We start from the raw sequence: 26,758 nt of genomic DNA on the forward strand, positions 1-26,758 counted from the left end.
AGTCTGATATTGTGCCCCTGGCAGGCTCATTTTGTTTGCAGATGAAGGTGTTTTTGTGACTGGGAGCATTCAGAGATGGGTTTTCCCCACGGCTAGTATTGTCAGGTTTTTCAAGCAGCAATAAAGGACCGTTGAAATTCATTACATTCAGAGCTGGCAATCAGGAAGCAGCTATTAACAAGTTTGTATTCTGCTTAAATGCAAAATGAAAATATTGATTTCTGTTAACCTAGCCATGTATTTCTCTGTAAAAATATTGTCCACACTCATATATTACATGATGCACACATTTTAGTCTTTATAAAGGGTGCACACCCCCAAAATACATGAATTTTGGCAATTATGTTCAATTTATGTAAAAGGAAAACCTTTTGAACTCTCAAATAGCGGACACCCCTTATACTAATAGACACTTTCCAACCCGATAAGGGACAAGCCTTCTGGACCTCAAATAAGGGACATCCATTATAATAAGGGATACACCAGCCCTGCTGGACATGATCAAATGTTTGTCTAGCTGAGCATCCTATTTTCCATACTGGATAACCAGATACCTTGTGAATTTCCCAGAAGAAGGCATAAGGGCAGTAGCCCTTTTCTGCTGGTGTTCCCACATAACTGGTGTTCTGGATCCTAGAAGTTGCCTGTGGCCCTTGTGATGGTAGCCACTGCTAGCCTTATCCTCCATGGATCCCATTTGTAACTCTTCCCTTCCTACAGGCAGCGCTGGGACACCTGTAATGTTCAACGAAAATGGAGATGCACCTGGCCGCTATGACATTTTCCAGTATCAGCTGACAAACACCACGGTCCCCGGGTACAAGGCCATTGGGCAGTGGACAGAATACCTGCGCCTGAATGTGAGTGACAACGCATATGCTTAGAGGTTGATGTGGGGACCAGGAATGGGGTGGAATTTTGGCAAGAAGGCCTACCTGAGACCTCTCTCCCGCCATCTTGTTTGCTTTCAAACCATCAACTTCTAACATGTTTGAGTTCTCAGTAAAGGTTGTACCCTCCCCTTGGTGTATATGAGAATACTAAGGCATGAGGAAACCCTCTTGCCAAGACCTCTTTGTGCTTTGCACAAAGGTTTGGTAGACTGAAGTAATATCACACTACACAATTATAGCACTATTATTTCACTTTAACTGCTGTGGTTGGCTCCTGTGAAGTCCTGGGATTTGCAGTTTAGGGAGAGACATTTAGAATTTTTAGCCAGAGAGCTCTTAGGCCTCACTAAACTACAAACCCCAGAATTACCCAGCAGTTACAGTGGAATAATAGTACTATAATAGCATAGTGTGATATTACTTCAGCCTACCAAACCTTTGTGCAACGCAGCTCCCTTTCAGCTAGAGGCAGTTGATGTACATGAGGTACTGTGGTGAATAGGAAGCTCATACAGAGCATGGGAAAGTTACTTTTTTTGGTCTATAATTCCTAGAGTTGCTCCCTATTGAAGGGATTCTACAACTTGTAGTGCATAAAAATAACTTTCCTGTTTATTTCATCTGAGCTGATGGAATAATAGCAAAGTAAACTATAATGACAAGGCAATGCCAACCTCCACTGAATGAATATTGCCCTGTGATAGGCTCATCTTAGTATCACAATAAGTTGGAAATAACATGAAGGTACACAACAACAACAACAACAACAGCTATAAAACTGAGACCTCCCATATTCATGGTGCCCAAAAGACCAGACTACTGTTGGGTGACAAGTGTATTCATTCTTCCCCAGTGGACCTTAGCTGGCATGCTGCCTCTGGACGCAATTTCTTGATTACCATCAAAAGGGATTACTTTCCCAAAGTATTCTGACCTCATAGTCGCACTGTGACTGTGCTTTACAACAAAGCTCCCAGGATTTTTTTCTATGTTAAATCGTTAAAATAGGGCTTCAAACACAACTGTAAGAAAAGAGGAGAGTGGGTCAATGGCAACAGCACAGATTGATACCATTTAATATGTTTAACATTTTATTAAGGGAAACTTTGTCTGCCAAAATAAACAAAACTGCAAGCCAAATAGAAGCCCCCTTTCCCTAAGCCCTCCATAGCTGTTGAACTAGGCGGGGACATGTTTACTGGACACAACCCAGATAGAGGTCAACATGGGCAAAGATTATATAACATATTGATGGTTATTAACATTAATTATGTAAGATCCTTTTATGAGAGGCTTAACATGAAGACAGCTAGCTACGCAGGATGGTACTCTGCCACATTCCCTTTCATCTCTCAATGGAGCAAAATGCAATAAAAAGCACATATTTAAATAACGGTGGAGGTTAAACCACAGACCCTGCTTGCTGGAAGATTCTGGGTGTTGTAGTTCAAAGGCTGGAATTGAGTCTCTCTTGTGAGGAATGTAGTAGTGGCTGCTAGGTCCCATGTTATAGTCTTTAATACAGGAGTGTAGGCCAAAAACCCTATACAGTCTTCCAAGGGCTGTTTTGTGGTACCCAGGGCCCCACAAAATGCGGGCTGGGGTTATTTTCCCCCCCCCCCCCCCCCAAAAAAAAACAATTTATGCCAAGGAAAGGCCTTTTTTGGAAACAAGAAATGAACAGAATGTGATTACCACCCACCTCCTGCTGCTAAAAAATAAGCGTCTCCTATATCTAAAATGACCCAGGGAGGTGTGAAACATGTTTAATATCCCCCCACACTGCATAGAGTGTGGGAGCAAAAAAAGGTTTTTTGGGAGTATGTGGGTCTCCAAATTCCCCTGGGAAGCTATTGTGGCCCCCTAGCCTTTCACAGTTTCCTACCGCTGTTGCAAAAGAACTATATAAGATGCTGGGCCCTGTCCCCACAAAGGTTCAGCACCATGGGCTATTCCTTTGAGTTTCAGCCCCAAACACAGAATTCTTTCACTGCCTCACTGATGTGGAAGCTAACAGCCACCACTAGAAAAATGTGACTAACTGTGATACAGTCAGCTGTACAACTGTACCTACAACGTCACTCATGCACAAGAAATGACTTGTGTAGAGCTACAGCCAGCCACAAAGGCGGAAAAGAAAGGACATATAGGAGATGTGCCAGAGCTGGCATACTGCAGTGGATAAAGTTCATTTGGAAAGCACAAGGTAGCTCCAAATCAGCTTTAAAGGTTACTGAGTAACTTAGGCCTGGTACAGACTGGCACAAAGTGCTGTCCTGGGGCCAATTTTAGGGCTCAGAGAGCAGAGCATCTGCACGCTCCCAAGCTCTACCATGCCATCCGGATGCCATCTTGGCTCACTCCCATCAGCATGGTGGCCATCATGATGACATACGTGCAGCACAGCATCCAAAAGGCATGGACGTCATCATTGCACATGAGAGCAGCAATGGTGCCCCGTGCATGGCACAAAAAGAACCCACCATGAGCGGGTTTTTTAATGCCTCCCAGAGGCTGTGCCATTTGGTTGGTGCTGCCTCCATGTGGGGCAAAAACAGGCGGATGCAGACCGCCCTTTCAGGGCAGTCTGTACAGCTTCTTAGAACCAGTCACACTTCCAACCTCATCTGCTTCCCAGGCATGTAATAAAGAATGTCTGTCTGTCTATCTATCTATCTATCTATCTATCTATCTATCTATCTATCTATGGTGTTTATATATCACTTACCAGCTAACAAAGGCTCCCAAACAAGGGGCTACAAATCTGAAAAATAAAAACAAATTGTACCCACAGAACTGTAGCTTTTTTAGTATTACAAAGTTTTCTCCTCTGGATAGCTGCAGCAGTACTTTTCAAATGTTGTACCTTTAACACAAAGGTGGGAATTGAGCAGCACATGGACCACAGTTGACCTGCAAGGGACCTTTGTGCAGTCTCCTGGGGGCTGTGTCTTCAGAGGACTCCTGTGGGTGCAGTTTTCTGTTTAGTGTTATGCCACCCAGAACACACACACACACACTTTGTTTAGGCTGCAAATAGAATTATAAAACTCACAGGGGAGGTAGAAAATAAGGTGGCTGTCTCCTAGACTATCCTTACGCACCCACCCCTGATTTATGGCATATTTTAAGCCACAGTGATGCATGCCCTCTCTGGTAAGGACTACCTTTTGGAATCTGCCATGGAACCTTCTGTTTTGCAAAGGATTCTGCATCATATTCTTGGACAGCCTCAGTTCAAACTGGCAGCCAAGCAGATTAAGGCCTCTTTCCCAGCCCAGGTGAATGGAGAGCCTGGCCTAGTCCCTATGCAAGAATCCCTTGAGGCTGTATGTCTCATGGGAAGATGAGTCCCAAGGGACAAACTGTCTTTCAAGAAAATTGGTCTGTCAGTATGAGTCTTCTCAATTATGAACCCCTGATAACCTTCTAAAAAGCACTGAGATCCCTTTGAAAACCATGTCTGTGGGATTTGTTCTCTTATTTCCCTTAGATTGAGGAAATGCAGTGGTCAGGGGGCCAGAAAGAAATCCCCTCTTCAGTATGCAGCCTTCCCTGCAATCCAGGTGAGAGGAAGAAGATGGTGAAGGGAGTCCCTTGCTGCTGGCACTGTGAGCTGTGTGATGGTTACCAGTACCAACTGGATGAGTTCACCTGCGAGATGTGCCCCTTCGACATGAGGCCCAACCTCAACCGCACAGCCTGCCGCCCAACGCCCATTGTCAAGCTGGAGTGGAGCTCCCCCTGGGCTGTGCTGCCCATTTTCTTGGCCATTCTGGGCATCCTCGGCACCACCTTCATTGTCATCACCTTCATCCGGTTCAACGACACTCCCATCGTTCGAGCTTCAGGCCGTGAGCTGAGCTACGTCCTCCTCACAGGGATTTTCCTCATCTACTCCATCACTTTTCTGATGATCGCTGAGCCTGGGGTGGGCGTCTGCGCCTTCCGGCGCCTTTTCTTAGGCTTAGGCATGGCCATTAGCTACTCAGCTTTACTGACCAAAACCAACCGCATCTACCGCATCTTTGAGCAAGGCAAGAAGTCTGTGACTCCACCCAAGTTCATCAGCCCCACTTCACAGCTGGTCATCACTTTCAGCCTCATGTCAGTGCAAATTGTGGCTGTGGTCATTTGGCTGGGGGTCTCGCCTCCGCATAGCATTATTGACTATGAAGAGCAGCGTACGCCCAACCCAGAGTTCGCCCAGGGGGTGCTGAAGTGCGACATGTCCGACCTCTCCATCATCTCTTGCCTCAGCTACAGTATCATCCTGATGGTCACCTGCACCGTCTATGCCATCAAGGCCCGCGGCGTGCCCGAGAACTTCAATGAGGCCAAGCCCATTGGCTTCACCATGTACACAACCTGCATCGTCTGGCTGGCCTTTGTGCCCATCTTCTTCGGCACTTCACAGTCAGCAGAGAAGGTGGGACCAACTGGACCGAGAAACAGGTTATAAAGGGAAGAGAACAGGGTAGGGAGAGCCAGGGATACAGAGAAAGCAAGCCAAGGCAAGATGTTCAGAACGGAATCAGGTGATAAGTAATGGTGTATGATTCTTGGAGTGTGTTACTTTTAAAGAATTAAGAATTAGTTCTGGAAGACTGACCATTTCAAAGTGGGAGGGGAGAGCATTATATCTTTCTCCTTCTGCTGTTTTGTCCAGTCAGTATTGCTGTCCCCAAACAGCTTATCTCCCCTCAGGGAAAAAGCTACAGGAATCCTGTATCTCCTCACCAACACATGTGATAGCAGTTTGGGTGAGATGGAAGCATATGACTAGAGATGGAAGCATATGGAAGCAGGAGATGAAAGCATATGACTAGAAGCTTTATAAAGACCTTCTCTCACAACAGCTCTTTTGTTTGCAGTGTTTGCTGGTCAAAAACAAAGCAAAATATCAATCCCATATAGTGGCAGCCTCATTTCAGCCCCATAAACAGCATATATCTGTGCCATGTAGAGAGATGCTACAGACAAAAACATGCATCAACAGTGATGTGACTGCTAAAAAAGCCAATACGATTCTAGGCTGCATCAATAGAAGTATAGTGTCTAGATTGACGGAAGTAATAGTACTACTCTATTCTGCTTTGGTCAGGGCTCATCTGGAACACTGTGTGCAGTTCTGGGCACCCCAGTTCAAAAATGATGTTGACAAACTGGAACGTGCCCAAAGGAGGGTGACTGAAATGATGAAAGGTCTGGAAACCATGCCTTATGAGGAGAAATTTAGGGAGCTGGGTATGTTTAGCGTGGAGAAGAGAAGGGTAAAAAGTGATATAATAGCACTGTTTCAGTAGTTGAAGGGATGGCATATTGAGGATGGAGCAATGGATTCAAACTACGGATAAAGAGATTCCATCTCAACATGAGGAAGATCTTCCTGACAGTAAGAGCTGTTTGACAGTGGAATATGCTGCCTTCCCTTAAAAAAAATGCAAAAGAAATTGAGTGGATCAAGAGTGGAGAGTGGTCCTCTAACTGCTGTTGGACTCCAACTCCCATCAGCCCCAGCCAGCTCAACCAGTAGTCAGGGATGATAGGGATTGTAGTTCAGTGTGGGGAGGACCACAGGTTCCCCACCCCAGGCTAAGATATACATAATGGATGACACACTGTACTTGTTTCACCCATCTCCCAATTGAAAACACAATCAAAGGATCATACAGCTGGAAGTGCCACAAAAGATACCTAGTCCAACCCCCTGCAATGTAAGTACACATAACTAAAGCACTCTTGAAAGACACCCATCCAACCTCTGTTTAACGACCTCTAAAGAAGGAAACTCCATCACTCTCCAAGGCAGTCTGTTCCACTGTGAAATAATTCTTTGGTAAAAAGGTTATTCCTAATGTATAGGTGGAATATTTTTTCTTGAAATCAATTGATTCATGTTGTAATCTCTGGAGCAGGAGAAAACAAGCTCACCCCATCTTCCACATAACCTCTCAATCTTCTCTTCTCCAAGCTGAACTACCCTAATACATTTCTCAAAAGGCTTTATTTCCAGACCTTTTACCATCCTGGGTGACCTCCTGTGAAAACATTACAGCAAATAATTGAACGTGAGTGTGAGAAAGGTGAGAAACTTAATAGCATGATAACATCTTTCACCTCCATGTTCTTCTCTGACTCGTATAGAAGTTCTGGAAAGAGAAATAGGGCTATGACATTCTCCTAAAACATCCAGTTCTGCCATAAAAGAAAAGGATTTGTATATGTGGGCCATGTCTGAGGAATATAAGATTGCTGATATGATGCTGAACAGAACATTCGATTTGTTCCAAGGAGACTTGGGACGCAAATCTCCATTCTGCCAAGAGGCGCAAGAACAATGTAGAAATTAAATATGCAAAATAATGAAGAACTGATAGGTGTGTGTGTTTATGTTTTAATGACATGGTTGAGACATTTTGCTGCCTGAGGCAGAGCAGCGAATGGCAGTCCCATCCACCCAAATCAAAGTTTTTGTTGTTGTTAACTGCCCTCAAGTTGCTCTCAATATATGGCAACCCGGTGGATGAGACATCTCCAAGATTCCCTATCCTCCACTGCTCTGCTCAGGTCCTGTAAATTCATGCCTGTGATCTCCTTAATAGAGTTAATCCCTCTAGCATGTGGCCTTCCTCTCTTTCTGCTTCCCTCCACCCTTCTTAGCATTATTGTTTTTTCCAGTAAGTTGTGCCTTCTCATGATGTGACCAGAGTACAACAGTTTCAGTTTAGTCATCTTGGCTCCCAGGGAGATTTCAGGCTTGATCTGTTCTAAGATCCAATTGTTTGGAGATTACCACACTAGGGTAAAAGCGTTCCCCAATGCGTTCTCACAAGCGCGAGCCTGGAACGTGATGAGGGCCAGAATGCTAGTTTACCGCACAGCGGAATGCCGCCATAACCGCCGGACGTTCCAAATGTGTTCCCAATGTGTTCCCAATGTGTTCCAGGGAGGCCATTTCTGGGAACGGTTTTGAACCGTTCCCAGAAATGGCGTCCCTGGAACACATTGGGAACACATTTGGAATGCCCGGCAACGGCGGCGGCATTCCGCTGTGCGGTAAACTAGCGTTCTGGCGCTCATCACGTTCCAGGCTCGCGCCCGTGAGAACTCATTGGGGAACGCTTTTACCCTAGTGCGGTAATCTCCTTTGTCTTTTTGGCTGTCCACAGACTCCTTAGTACTCTTTGCTAGCACCACATCTGAAATGAATTTATTTTCTTCCTATCCACCTTCTTAACTGTACAGCTCTTACATTCATATGTGGTAATAGGGAATACAATGGCTTGTATGATTCTAACTTTCATGCTCAGTTGTATATCTTTGCATTTTAGGATCTTTCCTAGTTCTTGCATGGCAGCCCTCCCCATTCTTAGTCTGCTTCTGATTTCTTGGTTACCTAAAACAAATCAAATTATTTTGGTCCTGGAGGCTGAAAATTCCATAAGCAGCTATCTTCATCCCTAGCAACAGAATAAGTACAATAAAAAGTAACTAACTACTTGCTGCCTTTTCATGACACCCTACACTTGTTCCAAAAGTGGACACCTCACTTTGTCTAATGGTAGGGCCAACCCAGAATCTGAGGATTCTTCCATTTGAGCAGATCAGTGGCTTTTTGATGCAGGGCAGGGTATTTCAACATTTCACAGATGAAAACTAAGGCCCTGTGCAGACCGGCAGTTATTAACGAGGGAGAAAACACAAGCTAGGAAAGGCTGCAGCAGGTTACTTTTGCCTGCACCAACCAGGAAGGGCAAGATTCCTTTCCCTCCCCACATCTCCCATGTACTAAATTAATTTACTGCAAACTATTTTTTTCCTATAACCAATTTTGCAGCAATTGAAGTAGGTTGAGGACAAAAGGGAGAAAGAGGGTGAAACTGGGACATTTTGAAGTAGCCGAAAAAGTGAAATGACAGAAGATTAACTGGGATTATCCCTACCAGACATAGACAGTAGGAGAGTATATGGCAGAATGCATAGAGAGTAGCCAAAGCCCATCTGTGGCACACAAGATTCCTGCTGTATTGTGAATAACACCTAAAGCCCCATGAGTGGAGGACAGAGAGGAACAAATTGGCAGAGAGGACAATGTTGAAGAGCAAAATGACCAGTGAAGAAAGGACTAAACAACCTACCTACCTCACCCTTTGATTCAAAATGGTTGCTTCCTGACTCAGTTGCTGTCTCTTTGATGAAGTGGTCAAAGTTTTGTTAACACTTTTACATACAGTATAATGGTGGGCATCGAATTGGTAGCCTCAGCTCGAGTAGAGCCAATGAATCAACTGCTGAATAGAGGGTCAATACTTATGTAAATTTACAGATGCTTTGCCCTAGAACTTTCATCACTTGGATGGGGAACAGTACAGGACTGTGGGAGAGATAGCCTGAAACAATTCAAGGGCTAAAGGTTCAGCCACTCCAGAGGTGTCAAAACACCAAAGCAGTCTGATCAGTTACTGAGTTTTGCGCATTTAAATCAATCCAACCCAGCAGGCTTAGACAAACCAAACTCTGCAGCCTTGCTTAGATGTTTTTTGTTTTTGTTTTTGTTTTTATTTATATACCGCTATTCCAAAGATCATAGCGGTGAACAGCAAGTAAGCTAATTAGCAAGTAAGCTAATTTGCCCCCAACAGTCTGGGTACTCATTTTAGCGACCTCGGAAGGATGCAAGCCACAGAAACAAGGAATGCTTTCGCTTCTGATAAGTGCACACAGGAGTAAGTGAAGACACCCACCTCAGGGCCCCTTCCATGGCAAACTCTTTTGCCTTTATGTTTTCAACATGGAGCCCATTTGGCAGAACCAGTCTGTGATGGACTGTACCACTTCAGCTTCAGGTTGGCGATTTGAATGTTTCTACTTGAAAACCCCCTCTGTTCGTAGAGTCTTATTCAGGAGGACTCTCCCTGTTTGGCATGCTGGTTTTTTAGGCACAGAGCTTTTTGAAATAGCAAGGAGATCTCAAAGACAACTGCTCCCCCACCTGTTGCCTAAGGTGATTTAGGACACTATAAGGTGTACCACTACATCCTTCTGGTTGTACATACCACAGCTTGGAAAAGTTATATTTGGGACTACAGTCCACAGAATCCCACAGCCTGCATGGCCACCAAATAAATGTAATTTGTAGTCCAAAATCAGAATTTTCCCAAACTCTGGTATCAATTGGTCCTAAGCCAATAGTTTGGAAAGATGAAGCCCTCTCCCCTTCCTGCTTTGGTGGCAAGCAACCAATTGTTATTTTTCTCTATCCCTCCCACCCCCTCCTTCAGATCTACATTCAGACAACAACACTGACCGTCTCTATGAGCCTGAGCGCCTCGGTTTCCCTCGGGATGCTCTACGTACCCAAAGTCTATGTTATCATCTTCCACCCAGAGCAGAATGTCCAGAAGCGCAAGCGCAGTTTCAAAGCAGCCGCCACGGCTGTCAATGCCTCCTCCAGACTCTCGCAGAAGGGTGCCCAAAATGGAGAAAGCAAAGATGAGAAACCGGACAGTAAGTAGCCAAAAAGTAGGTATCGCTATCTTATTTGCTCTTTGACGACCCCACCTGACGTGCCTCCTACTGACCTCCGCCTGCCCTGTAAGTACCCTTCAGTCCCCCCCCCTTTCCTGCACCCACAAAGTCCCCATAACTGCTCCCACCCTCACCACTGTGCCTTGGGGCTTTATAGAAAGGAAGGCTTTCACAGCAGCATATAATGATTTACCTTTCAGCTAGGGTTACCAGGTCAAGACTACCCTAGACCCTGAGATTTCAGTACAAAAACCTGAGACCAAAGGACAGCCCCATGTGATTTCATTGGGGGTAAGCCTGGCTAATGTTACAAGGGGCAACCTCTTCACAATGCATGATAGGCTAAGCATCAAACATAGTTACACAGATTATGCCATTCAAAATATGGTGGGTATCTGCTGGGATTTGGTTCCAGGACCCTCCATAGATAGCAAAATCCATGGATGCTCAAGGCCCATTAAATACAGTGGTGTAGTAAAATAGTGTCCCTTATATAAAATGACAAATTCAAGGTTTGCTTTTGAACACTGGATTATGACTCTGGAGGCAAGCCTTCAAATCCCCACTCAGCCATGGAAACCCACTGGGTGACCTTGGGCAATACTCATTCTTTTTTGCACTGGCAAACCACCTCTGAACAACTCCATGACAGGTTTGCCATAAGTAAGCAATGGCTTGAAGGCATACAAGAACAACAGATATATACCGTAACCAAAACTTTTCAAGGCAGCACTCTCACCTTCCTTCTTGCATTAAGAGCTAGAGAAGAGGGGGAGAATTGGAACATGGGATACTTTACAGCTTAATAAATAAAAGATGCCACTCATCATTGGAAGAAAATGCCATGCCATCTTTAATATGTTAAAGCAAAATAGCCTCCAAATATCACCTAGCATATTGTTAAACATCAGGCCTACTGATGGAAAATTTCCTTCACTGATTTAAAAAAAGGCCTCATCAGTTATTACCTGGGTCCTACACTAACAGATGTAGCATTTAAAGTTTGCAACTATGACAGGAATCCTTTGGGAATCCCAGAAGACATGGGGAGAGCCTCTTCTTGCTTCTTCTGCTGTATAACCATAAAATGAAAGAACAGAGAGCCAGTCAGGGATGGGGATAAGCTGATTGCTAGTTTAGATTGGTATAGAAATGGGGAGCAAGGAAGAATCAAGGACTAACAAGATTCCCGCTGCTTTTCATAGGCTTAGATAGTAATACCCTGTGATAGCTCAAAAAAATCTTGAACATGCAGTTTCCAAGCTCTGGCCGTAGGAGTGGCTCTGTAAGGACCAAAGTTATGGGGATTCATGCTTTTGATTTACAAAACTGAAACAACTGCTTATGGCTTCTGATGAAACAAGATCAGATGGTTGTTGGGGTTCTCCTCCCCAGTGTAGACCTGAATTTCACCAAGACTCAGGTTGAAAGTAGATGGGATCTCTAGGGCCCAGACCTAGGGTTGGCAGTTAGGGATTGTCCCAGGCATAAACCTGAGACCCAGGAACAGCCCCTAGCAATGTCATTAAATGTTTTTGCATTGAGTACAAACTATACATAAATATATACACCACACACACACACACACACATATTTTCCTATTTGGAAATTGAAACAGAAATCTCAGCTAAAGGGGCTGTTGTTTCTGAGATTATTCTTTCTTGGCTACCTATGGAAATGGTATAAGGAACATTTAACTTAGCCTTTTTTATTCTAGCCAGAAGATGTTTGCAGAGCAGAGTTGAGGGTAAGCCCTTGTGCCACAATGAATGGAAAGGAAGCTAAGTAAACCCATACACATACACACAAACCTGGAGATTTTCACACTGTTCTTTCCTCTTGTCTGGAGATGAGACCCCCAAAACTGAAGACTTTGCACCATCACCTCCTGCCCACAAAAACTGGAGTCTCAGAGCCAGCTCTGGGATCTGGCCCCCATACTTGATATGGGCAGCAATTATAAAAATGGTGATGTCTCACATCCCATGTAGAGTGCTTTTTTGTCAACCGTCCTGGCCTCAGGGGAACAAGAGAATCCAGGGCAGAAGGCATTACATTTGTATGTTATGCTTTAATGTTTTTAATCTGTGTTTTATTTATTAGCCTTGACCTTGCCTCTTTTTTTTTCTTTTTTCTTTTTTTTTTTTGGTGTTAAAAAGGTGGAGTATTAAATAAACAAGTAAATAACAGGGAGGTAGTCTTAGACTCCGCACTCCATCTTCTGAATATTAATGGGGGCTATTGGAACCTAGGAAAAGAAGCATCTTCTGGCATTATCTGTCCTACAATAAGGAATGCCTTATTCTGACATTATCCATCCTTCACCAAAGAGGAATGCACTTTGATCCATCTTGTTCTCTGCAGCTGCCAACAGTCTGGGGGAGACCCCCAGACACTGGCTTTCTATGGGGGAGGGCAGGACACTCTGGAATATTAATAGCCACTCTCTGTGGGCGACAATGTCCCAGAGCAGATGGCGAGGGCTCCAGCGCCTTGCGCTGCATCACAGCCAAGAGCGTACGCCTGACCAAGCAAGGGTAGAAAACAAGGCAAGGTGCAGGAACCTGGCCTCGTCACGCTCCCTCCCCTCCTTCTATCCCATTAGACACTACTCCATTTTTCAGGTACATGAAAGATGACTTCTCTTATGCTAGGGGCTCCCAACTTGGGGTGCAACAAAGAGTGGCTAGTGTCCTTGAATCACAAGTCATCACTCAACAATCCAGATGCAGGCTTGCAGACTGCACTCAGCAAGAAAGTCCACATTTGGGGGGGGGGGATCATAAATGAGAAGCAAGAACAAAGAAAGCATTGAATTTTATGTTCAAAATTGGGATTTATTTTACTGTTTATATTTTTTCTGAATAAATTAGGATCTAAGTACTGTATTCAATTTAGATTTGCCTTTTAAAAGCTTATTTTTTAAAAAAAAATTCTATTTGTTCACCCACAGTATTGTATGTGGCTCAGTCTGTGGTTCAAAAATTAAAAATTAGACTGCTACATTTTCAAATGAGATACTACTTTTTCAGGGGGTGCAAACATTACAAACATTTCCTAGGAGTGTGGGGCATAGAAAAGCTTGGGAACCACTGACTTATTCATAACTATCTTCCCTGGCCTCAGTTCTCCATCTAACAGCACCAGTTTCTGGTCATATGCATGCAATGAAAGAGAGGCAGGAATCCAGCTTTCTCCCATCTCACTTGTTCAATCATTTATTTGAACATGTATCCAGCCCAGCTGTAAGAAAATAGATTCCAGAGGTGATATACTTGGGGCTAACCTAGCAAGGAATTCCTGTTTTCAAAAGTCACTGGCCAAAGGCCTTGTTTCCCCACTAACAGGACATGAAGGTTAGGCCTTTCACTTCCTATGTCGATCCAGGGTCTAGTGTTTAGGGATATATTACTTGTGATATGAGAATTCTATATCAGGCTGGGCAAGATGTGGTCCCCAACCCCCCCCCCCCAGTCCAAAGATATTTGCTCCAGAATTCACCCAAATACTGTAACCTCTCTAAAGTGTGGGGTTCATTTCGGTCAAGGTTAGAGGGGGCCCTGGTAAAAAAATAAAATAAAATAAAAATTGTCCCCAAAAGCTCTTTAACGGTTGTGTGTGACATTTCCAATACATTTTGGTAGTCTTTTTAAGTGACGTGAACAAGAAATGAACAAAAAGTTACTTTTGCTCACTTCTTGTTTTTAACCAAGTCCTCTCCTACATTTTGTCCCTGGTAATAGTGGACAATTATGGCGACCCGTGAGAATGCCCTCATGTCAGCTAGAGGATGTCTGGGGGCACTGACAGGCACAAAAAAATATTTTGATTTTTCTTTTGGTTTTGTGGGACCGATGCTCATCAGGCATCAATGCACATCAGGCACTCTTGCCATTATGCCATTATTGTGCACCTTCACAATCCACTAGCAGGGTTCCTTAGTCTCTGCTAGTTAGCCAAGCGTATGTAAAGTTACATTGTGTAAATGGTGACACAGGATTTTGGTGAACCTATATAAAACACTATTTTAAAATGCACCAAAAACAGAAAAATATAGCACCCACCCACCCAGTTAGAAACCCCTTCCAAGCAAGATCGGTTGCCAGAAGCCTACCTGAATAGTAAAGATCTTTGCCTGGAAGCAGGAGAACAGAGAAGGGGAGTCAAACTAGACTCCTTTTCAGAGCAAGGGAGATTCTGAAGAAGTGTGCTTCTTCCATAAACATGCATGGGAGTAGGCGGAAAGGGGGGTGGGATCCACCTTTTCACTACCTTTTAACCATGACAACAATAAAGACAACAAAGGGGTAAGGAGCAATGGTTCTCAACCTGTGCTCTTCCAGCCCAGGTGTTTTGGGCTTCTATTCCCAATATAGCCTAGGATCAAGGATTCTGGGAGCAGAAGTCCCAACCCCCTGGTCTGGAGGACCAAATGTTGAGAATAACAGCAAAAACTTCCCGCCCTCATCCCTCAAATTCCACAACCCAGCCCAGTCTTCCACTCTGGGTCCCAGCGTGACCCTCTTCCCTTCACCTATGTATCTTTGTCTAACACTTCTCCATTTTGTGTCTTTTGCAGGCCTCCCTAAGGTGATGTACATCAGCTATACAGAACTGACTATGGTGCCCACATAACTGAAGAAGAAGGGCACTGCTACTGATGGGGGGACAAGGGTGGGGTGTGAAAAGTTTTTTGGGGGGAGGGTAAAAGGGCTGGGGGTGGGCATATGGTGGGGAATAAACCTGTATTTTTACAACATTGGTTTTGTGTGTTTTATTTTGCAGCCTAACTTGAGTTGCACCTAGGGAAAAGATGAAGAAGCTGTGGTCCTCTGGATGTTATTGGACTCAAACTCTCATCATCCCTGACCATAGGTCATGCTGGGTCTGGAGAGCTGTAGTGTTCTCATTCTGGCTTAGGAGCTGCAGGGCCTCAGGATCTATGACTCATGCTAGCTCTGAAATTAGGGTCTCAGAGTATGCCTGTTCCTCCCAGTTCTCAAATAGTACAGCAGTAATGTATTCCTCTAGTCATGTTCTTTCTATCTGTATTAATTGCAGGCCTTTAGCTTATTTAGCTTATTTCTCTCTGCAATGGTAATATAGGGGGCCCTCCACAGGTGCTGGAGTTAGGGGCAAAGGATCCCTGTGAAAGTGGGAAAAAAACACCAATTAAAAAATAAACTGTTTCTTTTTTAACCTGAGAGAAAACCTTTCTAGGAATCTCTGGGTTCTTCAGTGTAACTTTATGGCCAACATCTTGCAGAGTCATGCTGGAGGACCTAGAGATTCCTAGAGATAACATATTAACCAAATCTACAAATAATCAAATTTGCAAAAGTCAAAACTGCAAATCTGGAGGGCAAGCTGTACAGACAACCTATCCTCCAACTGTCCCAATTTAATCAGGAACAGTTATGATTAATCCTCTGTCATCCCACTTTTTCACCTGCTTTTAAAATGTCTGTTTCCTTCTTCTCATCCTACTTTCCCCTTTGTCTTCAGCTTACTTCAATTGCTGCAAATGGAATTTGAAATGCAAAAGTAGTTTCCACTCTGCAAGGAAGGGAGGAGAAGAGAGGACCGTGTGGAATTGTGCCCTTCCCAGGAAGCTCAGGCAAATGCAAATTGCTGCAGCCTCTCTTTGCTTGTGTTCTTCCTCATTAATAACTCTTGCCATCTTAAACACACTCTGAGGTTGCTGGGACATATGTGTCCCAACTTTCATCTGTGGTTAAATGCCTGTTCTGCAGCCACTCGCTCACAAACCACAAGGTTGTGAGTTCAATACCAGCCTGGGGCTCTGGGTCGTCTCAGCCTGGCATCGTTCCTTAGGTCATTAAAATGAGTACCCAGCTTGTTGGGGGCAAGTAGCATACACATTGTAAATCACTCAGGGAGTGCTTAAGTGCACTGATAAGCCATATAGAAATGTACTTGCTATTGCTATTGCTATTGCTAAAGATTGAAAAGAGGTGCTTTACTGTTTGAGTGAAGTATTGCTGTGAGAGGGGTGAGATGGCCTGGATGCATTTGAAGCTACCTGAAGGACTAGAGCTGCTGGATTCTTGCCTTTGGAGAAGAATTGATGCAGCACCCTGCTCGTTTTCAGGATAGCACATTTATGCACTAGCGCCCTCATGTTACAAGAATGAAACTTGGCTGCTTCCCTGCTATGCTAGCCACTCCTGTTGGCCATTGAAGGTTTATTTATAACTGACAAGCAAACCAACAGGAAAACAATGGGATACGACAACTTCATCCCACATTTTTGATTTCTGTGTCCTAAGGGATGAGTGGATTTAACTCCATGCTCAGGGCATTTCCAGAACTTCTGAGGGTGAACAACAGGGGAATTAATCTGCCCAGAGCTATCCTGTGGCTTTTAATCTAAGGCAGCCAGTTTGCCCATCATCTCTGTCAGTGCTGAGCCCAGATGTTTTGCTGTCTGAAGTAGAATTGCACACCTGATATGGCCCACCCTTTAAAAAGTCTTGCAGTACCATTCAGAACAATTTGTGTTTTCATCTGTCTCCCTTGTGATGCCACCTGGGACGTTATCACATGGGAGGAATGTCTCTTAATTTTGAAAGAAAAGAAAGTAGGGCCAATTTGAAAATGAAAGCTATTATGTGGATGGTTATCAAACGCACAGAAGAACACAGCACCCATCCCAAAGCCAAAGTAGCGTGAATGCAAAGGAAGTGATCATATGACTATGTGCCCTTTGTAGTCTAGAATTCAAATTAGCATCCCTGCACATGCGCAGTGAGAGTCGAATTGGATCGTGACCTTTTTACACTTCCGGCGGGGCTTGCCTCCGGTTCCCGTGTTTTAGCCTTGTTTCACATTATTTGTTCATTCATTACCCTTTATTTCACATTATTTAGGCAATTCACATTATTTGTTCATTCATTACTTTTTATTTCACGTTATGAAGGCAATTCACTTTATTTGTGCATTCATTACCCCTTATTTCACGTTATTTAGGCAATTCCCCAATTCAAAATCAGTCCAAAGCAACTGGTTTGAGCATTGGACTATGGCTCTAGAACAGGTGTAGGCAACCTTTTTGAGCCAGGGGCCGGGTTGCTGTCCCTCAGACAACTGATCGGCCGAAGCCAATAAATAAATAAATAAGGAGGGAGGAGGCCAGCAGCGATCGCTGCAATCGCTGGCAGCCCCGCGCACCCCTTCTTGGCCCCTGCGGAGGCTTTGGCCTCCACAGAGGCCGAGAGGGAGGGAGGAGGCTGTGGGGAGGGTGGCGCGGCCACACACAGGAGGCGCCGCCTCCACCTTCACCTCTTCCGCCCCAGGCCTCACTGGCCTCCTCTTCCTCCGCCTCCTCTGTGCGGCCATGCGCGGTGGAGGAGGAGGGCAGCGAGGCCCCGCGGGTGCCTGGAGTGGCACGGAAGCTGCGGCGGGGGTGGCAGAACTGGGCTGGGGCCAGTCTCAAGGCCTCGGCGGGCCGGATCCAGCCTGCGGGCCTTAGTTTGCTGACCCCTGCTCTAGAAGGCAGGGATGGAATCCCACTGGGTGACCTGGTGCAAGTCACACTCTCTCAGCCTCCTCAGAAAATGGCAACGGTAAACCCCATTTGAATAAACTTGCCAAGAAAACCCTGTGACAGGGTCACGAGAGAGAAAGAGAGAGCCAATCCCTTCCCTCCAGTTGGAGAGGATGAGTTTTGCAAAGGGAAAGAGCCAGAAAGGGTGAGAGGAGGAGGGACGGAGGCAGTGTGTGTGTCTCTCTGTGGGGAGGGAGGGCTGCTTCATCCCCAAAACAGCTCCAGAAATACAGTACTCCGAGAGGCTGAGAGAAAAGCACTCCACACCCGGAGGGAGGGAGGGAAAAATTGCAGTCAGCAAAGGAGCTTGGGAATTGTAGTCTGATTTGAAGGCAATCCAAGGGCAACTGAGACATGCGTTCCATACCTACCAAATTCGATTTGAACGCAACTTTGGAGTGGAAAAGGATTTGTAAATTCTGTATTTCCCCAAATTTACACATCTATCTGTTGACCCTGGAGTGGGTTCAAATTAGCCTAGCATTGACTTTGATTACGTGTGATAATCTCTCACGCAATAACATGAATCCGCATGATTGCATCCAGGATCACACTGCATTGACCTTCCAATTATCCCCCGTTTCCCCCATGTGATAACGACTCTGGAGAAAGTCATGCCACCTTGATGCACAGCTACTCTAGCATTGAGCCACTCCTCTATCATAGCTCCCTCATAATAATGCACATGGACACACACAGTGTTAAGAAATTGGGCTGCACTGGCAGTTGTGGACTCTATGGGATTGTTGTACTTGCACATAACCTAGAATCTTACCAGTAGAAAGGCTCCATTTTATTTTTAGACATCTTATTTGCTGTTACCTGCCTTCAAGCTGACTCCGATCTATGGCGACTTTCTCCTAGGGTTTTCTTGGCAAGATTTATTCAGGAGGGGTTGGCCATTACCTTCCTGAAATAGTGTGACTTGCCCAAGATCCCTCAGTAGGATTCCAGAGCTAAGCGGGAATGCAAACCATGGTCTTCTGGAGTCCTTATCCGTCTTTCAAACCACTGCACCATGCCATATTTCATTTATTATAGAAATGAAATATGGGAGAGAGGAAATGGGAGAGCTGCCTTGAATCCCATATTGGGATATAAATCCAATAAATAAATAAATGTCGTGGAAATAAAATACAAACATCCCATCTATTAATATTGGCCAGAATCCTGTTGGGCAGTTGCAGGTATGTAAACTAGAGTTACACACATGTAGTTGTTTCCTATTCACATTCTCTTGTGTAAAAGCCATGTGGCCTCTGTGAAAGTCCCCCAATCCCCATTTACTGGGCAGCAGCCACTGTGATTTATCGAGGAGGGGGTCTGCTCCCTTGTTGATCAGAAAGCAGCTGGCTGACAGTCCCACCATCTTAGCATGAAAAGGAATTGCAATGGGCTCCTGCTTATCCATGTTATACCGGAGATCACTCGCAACTCGAGAAGAGGTGATAGTTAGGATTATTCACAGTGAAAATAATCCAGGATGAATCTGGGTTGAATCTCTTTCATTCACATGCATCCTGAATGCACTCAATTATGGGGTTTGGGGGGGGGGGGGGGGGCAAAAAAAAAAAACAAAAACCATTTAACCCGGGATAATTAAAACCAGTTTTTTTTTCTGAGTTTTTCAAAAAGATTTGCATCATCAGCAGAGTGAATAACCAGTGAAAATAAACCTGGGATTAAACTCTGCATGCCTTGAACATATTTCAAATACATTTGCATCATCAACTCCATTTTTATTTGGGTGCTTGCATGTGTGAACAACCGAACTCACAGAGATAGTGTTCCCTAATGTGAATAACAAACCCAGAATACGTGAATGAGGTTATTCGCTTCTGAATGACCGACCCCTCATTCAGCTACTTCCCGATCAACAGGGGAATAGACACTGTCCCAACTGATTGTGATGGCTGCTTCCCAGTAAGCGGGGATTGGGAAGATTGGAATGGGAATCATTGCACAGGTCCATAACTATGGTACGTAAATCCCCAACAGGATTCCGGTCCCTATTTACAAATAATTAATATGCTTCATTGTTTATAATTGCATCTTTGTTTATTTTGTGAAGATCTGATTTCTTCTTGTCATTAATTCTTTTCATTAAGTCATTAATAACATCTACGGCATGGGGCAGTTTTCAGAAGTAACTCTGTTTATTGTATCAGCCTCCTTCAATTTGTTTTTATTATTTTACCCTAAACCAATACAGGATAACAAAAGTACTATACAGAAATAATACTATCCTGGGGTTTTCTTAGCAAGATTTGCCATTGCCTTCCCCTGAGGCTGAGAGAGTGTGACCTGCCCAAGGTCACCCAGTGGGTTTCATGACTGAGCTGAGAATCGAACCCTGGTCTCCAGAGTTGTAGTCAGCACCCAAACCACTATGCCAGGCTGGTGCTCAACCCTTTAAGAACTGCCAAGCTTCACCAGAACATTACTAGAGCAATGTGGGAAGGAACTCTGCCCATAGCAGTCCCTCAGTGCCACAACTGTACCAGCCATTTTTACCCAATGCCTCTGCCTCTGACTGTTCTTTGGACAACACTGACTTTCCTCATCCCAATAAACACATAAGCAAGCATGGCCCTTCTGAAAGCCTATTCTGATTCATTTGTCAATAAAAGGTGGGGTTGGCAACCAATTCAAGGATTTATTTTTTTTAATTGACCATCCCTCTTTCATCTGATCATTCAATTAAGTGTTTAAAAGGTTGCCTATGATCAAAAGCCTCATTACAGATGACTTTTTGAGATGATGAATGAAGTGTGTGGGTTGATCTATAATTTAACAACCAAAAATACCCTTTGTAATCAGAAGGAAAGGCCATCTTTAATCTTCTTTTTCTCTTCAGTCCCTATGGCAATCAACACACCAAAACACAAATTACCTCAAAAAGTAGCCATACCAAATAAAACCTTCTTGGTCAAATTTTGCAGCCCTAGAAAAAAGGTGAAAAGGCCTAAATCAAATTGCTCTCAACCCTGATCTAATGTGAGGAAGCCACATAGGCCAGTGCTATCTTCTCTTACTGGCAGTGATTTTCCAAGGACTTGAGTACCCAGTTCTCCCAGCCCTTCTAATTTTATAATTAAAATTATTTTCATTCAAAATTTGATACCTAAAAATAAACAAATATTGATATAGACATGAACATACAACCATATAACAGAATCAAACACCAACAATTCCTTTTCCCCTCCCCCTTAAAAAACCAATCCAAAAAGAAAAAGAAAAGAAAGAAAAAGAAAAAAGAAACACACACACACAAAACTTCCAGTTTACTCTCTATTTAGTATCTTAAATTACAGTATTCTCCTTCCTCTTAATCTTCTAAATTCCTCTTCCTACCTAGACATTTACCCTATTGTTAATGTTATTTCACATTCCATAATTTACAGATATAAAAAAGAACAAACAAAACAAAATAAAACACAACAAATTTCAATTACCTAGCTATCAAAACCCTATCACATTAATATCTCCTTTTAATTGTTGAACATATACTATAAATTTTCTATAAATACATTCATTTGCTTTCCCTTTGTCAGATTAGTCAATTTATCTAATTGGGCTATTTCCATTACTTTCTCTATTCGGTCCTTTCATGCTGGAATGTTATTAGTTTTCCACTTTCTTGCCAGAACCAACCTTGCTGCTCTTACCAAATAACTTGTCAAATTTCCATGCTTTCGTTCATTACTATCGTCTAAATCCACCATATTTAATAAATATAATTCCGGTTTCAAACTCACTGTAAATCCCAAAGAATTTCCAACAGCCTTTCTCATTTTAAGCACAGATCTTAGTCACTGAACCTAAAACAGGGCTATAGTAGCCAAAAGGTAGCAAATACTGTATACTGCCTGTGGGAAAGGTCCTGGACTCAATTCCCGGTGTGTTCATATATGGCTGGGAAAAGCTTCTGCCTTAAACCTTGGCCGTTTCCAGTCAGTGTCATAAACAAGAAAATGATCTTAGTAGAAGGCAGTTTCATATGTTCATGAACCTCCTGGGCTTGCGCACTAATAGCTAGGAACAAGGTGCATGCCATTCCCTTTCCCCACTGGTTTCTACACTTCTTTCTCCATTTGGTTAAGACAATCATTCTTTCCCTCATCATCACTTCACCTTTAACAGTGGAATGGGAAGGTGGGGAGAGAAAGCCTAGACAAAGCCCTGGAATAATCTTTCCCCCATTCTTTCAAGAACCATAGTGGGGATGCTACTCATCCCCGAAATGCAATATACTTTTCCTTGCTGCTTTAACAGTTGCCCAGATTGGACCAACGACCTGGGCACTGGGACTGTATCTGCATTACATAATTACAGAAATTTGCTGTCACTTTAATTGCCACAGCTTTATCCTAGACAATCCTGGAATTTGCAATCACCAGAGACTGAGAATTCACAGCTAGAAAGCTCCAGTGGTACAATTTAAAGGAATGTGTACTAGATCTCTCTGGCAGAAAGAATTTTACCTACCTCACCAAAATACAAATCCTAGCATTCCACGGGACGGAGCCGCAGCAATTAAAGTGGGATCAAAATGGCATAACTGGTAATATGGAGAGAGATCTTGTCGCAGCTTGGAGACAATCTGAAAGAAAGAAATTGGCAGCATGCACTTTCGTAGACTTCAGTCTACTTCCTCAGATGCATTTGGTGGAGTGAAATATGGATACACTCTGGGCCAGGTGCAGGCTTGGTTCCTTGAAGTTCAATAAAGTGAGATCCCCCCCCTTTAAAAATTAGAAAGCTGTTAAAAGGAATTAGCTGATAAATCCGATCAAGGAACAACCACAGATAGTTCTGAAGCAGCAAGCTCAGAACTGGGGTGCTTGACTGGAACTGGAAAGAAGAAAGACATAGGGTCAGAAAGACAGCAACCTCAAAAGATCTGCAAAAGGATTTTTCTCTTTATTTATTGACTAGCCAACTGCGCTAAGGTTGTTAGTTGACCAGAAAAACAAAACAAAACAAAATAGCCTGACCTGAGATTTCGTTTACCTTGGAAAGTCTAGTGATACACCATAACAACTGGGAGAGGACGGAAGAAGTAAGACTTCCATGGTGGGCCTTTTCAAGTTGCAACAACAAATTAATTAAGCCTTGCAAGTTGTAGCCATCTGGTGTTGCACTGGTTGAGCTGTAGATTTGCACAGTCCTTTCCCTTGCCTGGTGCTGAGTCCACCAAAGCTGGATAATGTGCAGCCACCTGGAGATGACTCATGAAAGCTGAAGAGATCTGGCAACCCTAGTTGTAATGCAAAATCACACGAAGGACTACCTTTGTGATAAGCTTAGGCTGCATTGGCATTGCACAAATAATGCATTTTGACATCGTTTTAACTGCCAAGGTTCAATGCTATGGAATTCTGGGATTTGTAGTTTTGCAAGATATTTAGCATTCTCTACCAGAGAGCTCTGGTGCCACTGCAAACTACAAATCGCAGGATTCCATGAGATGGAGTCATAACAGTTAAAGCAGTGTCAAGATGCATTAATTCTGCAGTGCAGATTCTGCCTTACTACTTCCACAGATAGGGGTATTGTCTGCCATGGGTGATAACCATCAACAGTCACATCCTGCACACATTGTTTTAACACTAGCACTAGGAAGGCAAAAGAAAACACCTTTGGACAAAACATGCCAAGAAAAACCCTACTATTGGTTCACCTTAGGGTGAAGGCACACAGCAACCACACGTAACAGGTCTATCAGCAACAGTAAAATGGACTTTTATGTTTAGGAATCCTATCTTCCAGATCAGGATATTATTTAAATTCTTAAATATTTTATATTAACTGTGGGCAATAGGACAAAAGAGAATTTTAATCTACCTTGGCTATTAGAAAAGATCTAGAATGCAACAGGTTGGAGACTCTTCCGCCACTATCCCCAAAACCTCGCTCCACTGCTCTTAAATACTAAAATTAGCTCCAGAACAGGCAACCGTGTTCCCACAGAAAGCATGGCCATTGTGAGCAAGTACAAAAGGATGGTTTGAAGAACAGAGTGTAGAAAACCTTGGGGACATGAAAGCAGATCTTCTTGTTACCAGTGAAAAGGCTCAAAAATTAATGTCCTGGGCATGTACCGGAACGCAGTGGACGGAAACTTAAAAGTAAAGAGTCAGTCTTTTGAGGCTCCATGCAAGCCTTTGGTGGGCCAAAAAACAAGCTTTTTTATAAAGGGTCATAAAACGCAGAATAATTCCTGCCCCCTCTACGCTCCCCGACACAAAAATGGGGCTCTCCAGCCAAACAGAAATGGCTATGGAATGTAATAGAATGTGAATGCTACATAATTTGCATGCTTTTTTCATCTCAATATGAGATTTGTTTTATATATATATATATATATATATATATATATATACACTGAAACCTAAATGCATATACAAAGCAAATCTTTACATTTCTAATGAGAGAGTAGTACAGGGGTAAAGATTAATCACAAAGCCATCAGTAAAATAACAATAAAGAAATTATAAAAAAATAAAAATTTGCCATACAAAATATTCTCAGAAATAACCAGCAATAATAATAGTAACAGTAAAGAATATATGTAATTAAATATACCTATAAGTATAAATATATTCACACACTGTATCTTTGCCTACCTATATGTTTCTACATTTATGTCAGTATATACCACTGGGGAGAGCAAGACTTCACCCCCATCTCTTTTCCCTCCTTTGGAATTGAGCGTAAACTACTTTTGCACTTAGAACTCAGTTTGCAACAACAGAGGTAAGCTGAGGACAAAGGGGGCAAGTGGGAGGAGGAGAAACTGGGACATTTTAAAAGCAGCAGAAAAAATGGGACAGCAGAGGATTAATGTGGATGGTCCCTGCCAAATCAGGAGAGTTGGAGGTTATGAAGTACCCCACGAAAGTACAAATCCCAGGGTTCTCTAGGATGGAGCCATGGCAGTTAAAGAGGTATCAAACTGTTGTGTGTGGATACACCTCCTGGGGGGGGGATGTGCAGTTTTAAGGTAGTCTTGGATTCTGAACACCTTTCAAATAATACCTGTAAAGGAAGGAGAAACAAGACTAACCACAATATAACAATAAAAACAGGAGTCCTTCTGTCGCTGGTACAAACAGGTTTCTCTCCTTCCCTCCCTTCTGGAGGTTCCTGTTCTGTGCCAAACTATTGCACACACCTCTAACCACTGTTCCCACCTGTCCCATCCACATCAGTTTCATGCTTCAGGTATCCTCTTCTCTGAACCTCCTACCAACCTCTTCTCAACCCTTTCCCCTAGCCAACCAAGTGTGGATTTTCCTGAACGAACGCTGTTCCTTTCTTCAGAGGTCTTTAATATTTCATCAGGCCAGTCCAAGCAGAAAATCCTCACTTAAGGCTTCCACACACACAGAACTCCCACTCCAACCGATAAATATTGCAAGGGCTGCAGCCTCATAAACATTCAGCCTTGTTTTCGGCCCAAGGTCAGAGAAATAAAGGTGTAAAAGGAAGAGAGTGTCACTGCTGTCACATTAATGGGTACAGCCGCCATCAGATGCAACAAGTCAGTGTCCAGATTGGACAAGCCATGCTGAAAACCACTTGTTCCCATTCCCACTCCTTTAAAAAAAACATTAAGGGGCTCCTAGTATTTCCCAGGATACATCCCTTTTGATTCCTTCTACCAACCTGCAGCCCTTTCACACTACTGTTATAGTGCTACGATTCCAATATAACTGTTGTGGCAAAATTCTATAAAGTCCTGGGATTTGCCGTTTAGGGAAGTGCACTTCGAATTCTCACCCAGAGTGCTCCTCTAGTAGCTCATCAAATTACAAATCCCAGGATTCCATAAGATGCAGCCAGCTGGCCCTTGCAGTTCCTTTCACTTCTATGGGTCTATGATAGTTAAAGTGGGATTGTTGTTGTTGTTGTTGTTGTTAGCTGCCTTCAGGTTGACTTCAGCTCATGGCAACCCTGTGAATGAGATGTCTCCACGACTCCTGATTCTCAACCTCTTTGCTCAGATCCTGCAGGTTGACACCTGTGATCTTCCTGAGTCCATCCGTCTGATGTGCAACCTTCCACTCTTTCTACTGCCCTCCACCTTTCCTAGGATTATTGTCTTTTCTAGTGATTCATGTCTTCTGGTGGTGTGGCTAAAGTACGACAGCCTCAATTTAGTCATCTTGGCTTCCAAGGAGAGTTTGGGTTTCATGCTTTCTGCTCGTAGTACAGTGTCATCTGCATATCTTACATTGTTGGTGTTCTTTCCTCCTATCATCACTTCTCCTTCTATCAGTTTTAAGCCAGCTTTTTGTATATTTTCTGCACACAAGTTGAACAAGTAGGGTGATAAAATGCTTGACACCTTTGCCAAGTGAGAACCATTCTGTTTCTCCATATTCTGTTCTAACAGTAGCCTCTTGTCCTAAGTACAGATTTCTCATCAAGACCATCAAATGTAGTGGCGCTTTCATTTCTTTGACAGCATTCCATAGCTTTTCGTGATCTATGCAGTCAAAGCCTTTAGTATAATCTATAAAACACTTGCTGATCCTCTTCTGGAATTCCTTTGGGTGCTCCGTTAACCACTGTATGTTTGCAATGTGGTCCCTAGTGCCTCTTCCTTTCCTGAACCCCACTTGTCTATCTGGGATTTCTTTCTCCATATGATTGGAATCTCTGGTGCAAAATTTTGAGCATAATTTTGTTTGCGTGGGAAATTAATGCTATGGTTCTATAGTTGTTTTGTGTAGTCTGAATGGGCCCCTGAATGGTCTTT

The 26,758-nt window shown here is 43.5% G+C and overlaps 1 protein-coding gene across 1 annotated transcript in view; it reads left to right on the forward strand.

Annotated features, from left to right (window-relative positions):
• Positions 1-15,059, forward strand: part of GRM6 (glutamate metabotropic receptor 6) — a 68,284-nt gene extending 53,225 nt beyond the window's left edge. Inside the window, exons 8-11 of the mRNA XM_042455194.1 lie at positions 721-860; positions 4,387-5,322; positions 10,178-10,403; positions 15,004-15,059. Coding sequence (XP_042311128.1) covers positions 721-860; positions 4,387-5,322; positions 10,178-10,403; positions 15,004-15,059 — 1,358 coding nt within the window. The remainder of the gene's footprint in view (positions 1-720; positions 861-4,386; positions 5,323-10,177; positions 10,404-15,003) is intronic.
• Positions 15,060-26,758: the final 11,699 nt, after the last annotated feature.

This window comes from Sceloporus undulatus, chromosome 2 (assembly GCF_019175285.1).
Source record: "Sceloporus undulatus isolate JIND9_A2432 ecotype Alabama chromosome 2, SceUnd_v1.1, whole genome shotgun sequence".
NCBI classification, from domain to species: domain Eukaryota; kingdom Metazoa; phylum Chordata; class Lepidosauria; order Squamata; family Phrynosomatidae; genus Sceloporus; species Sceloporus undulatus.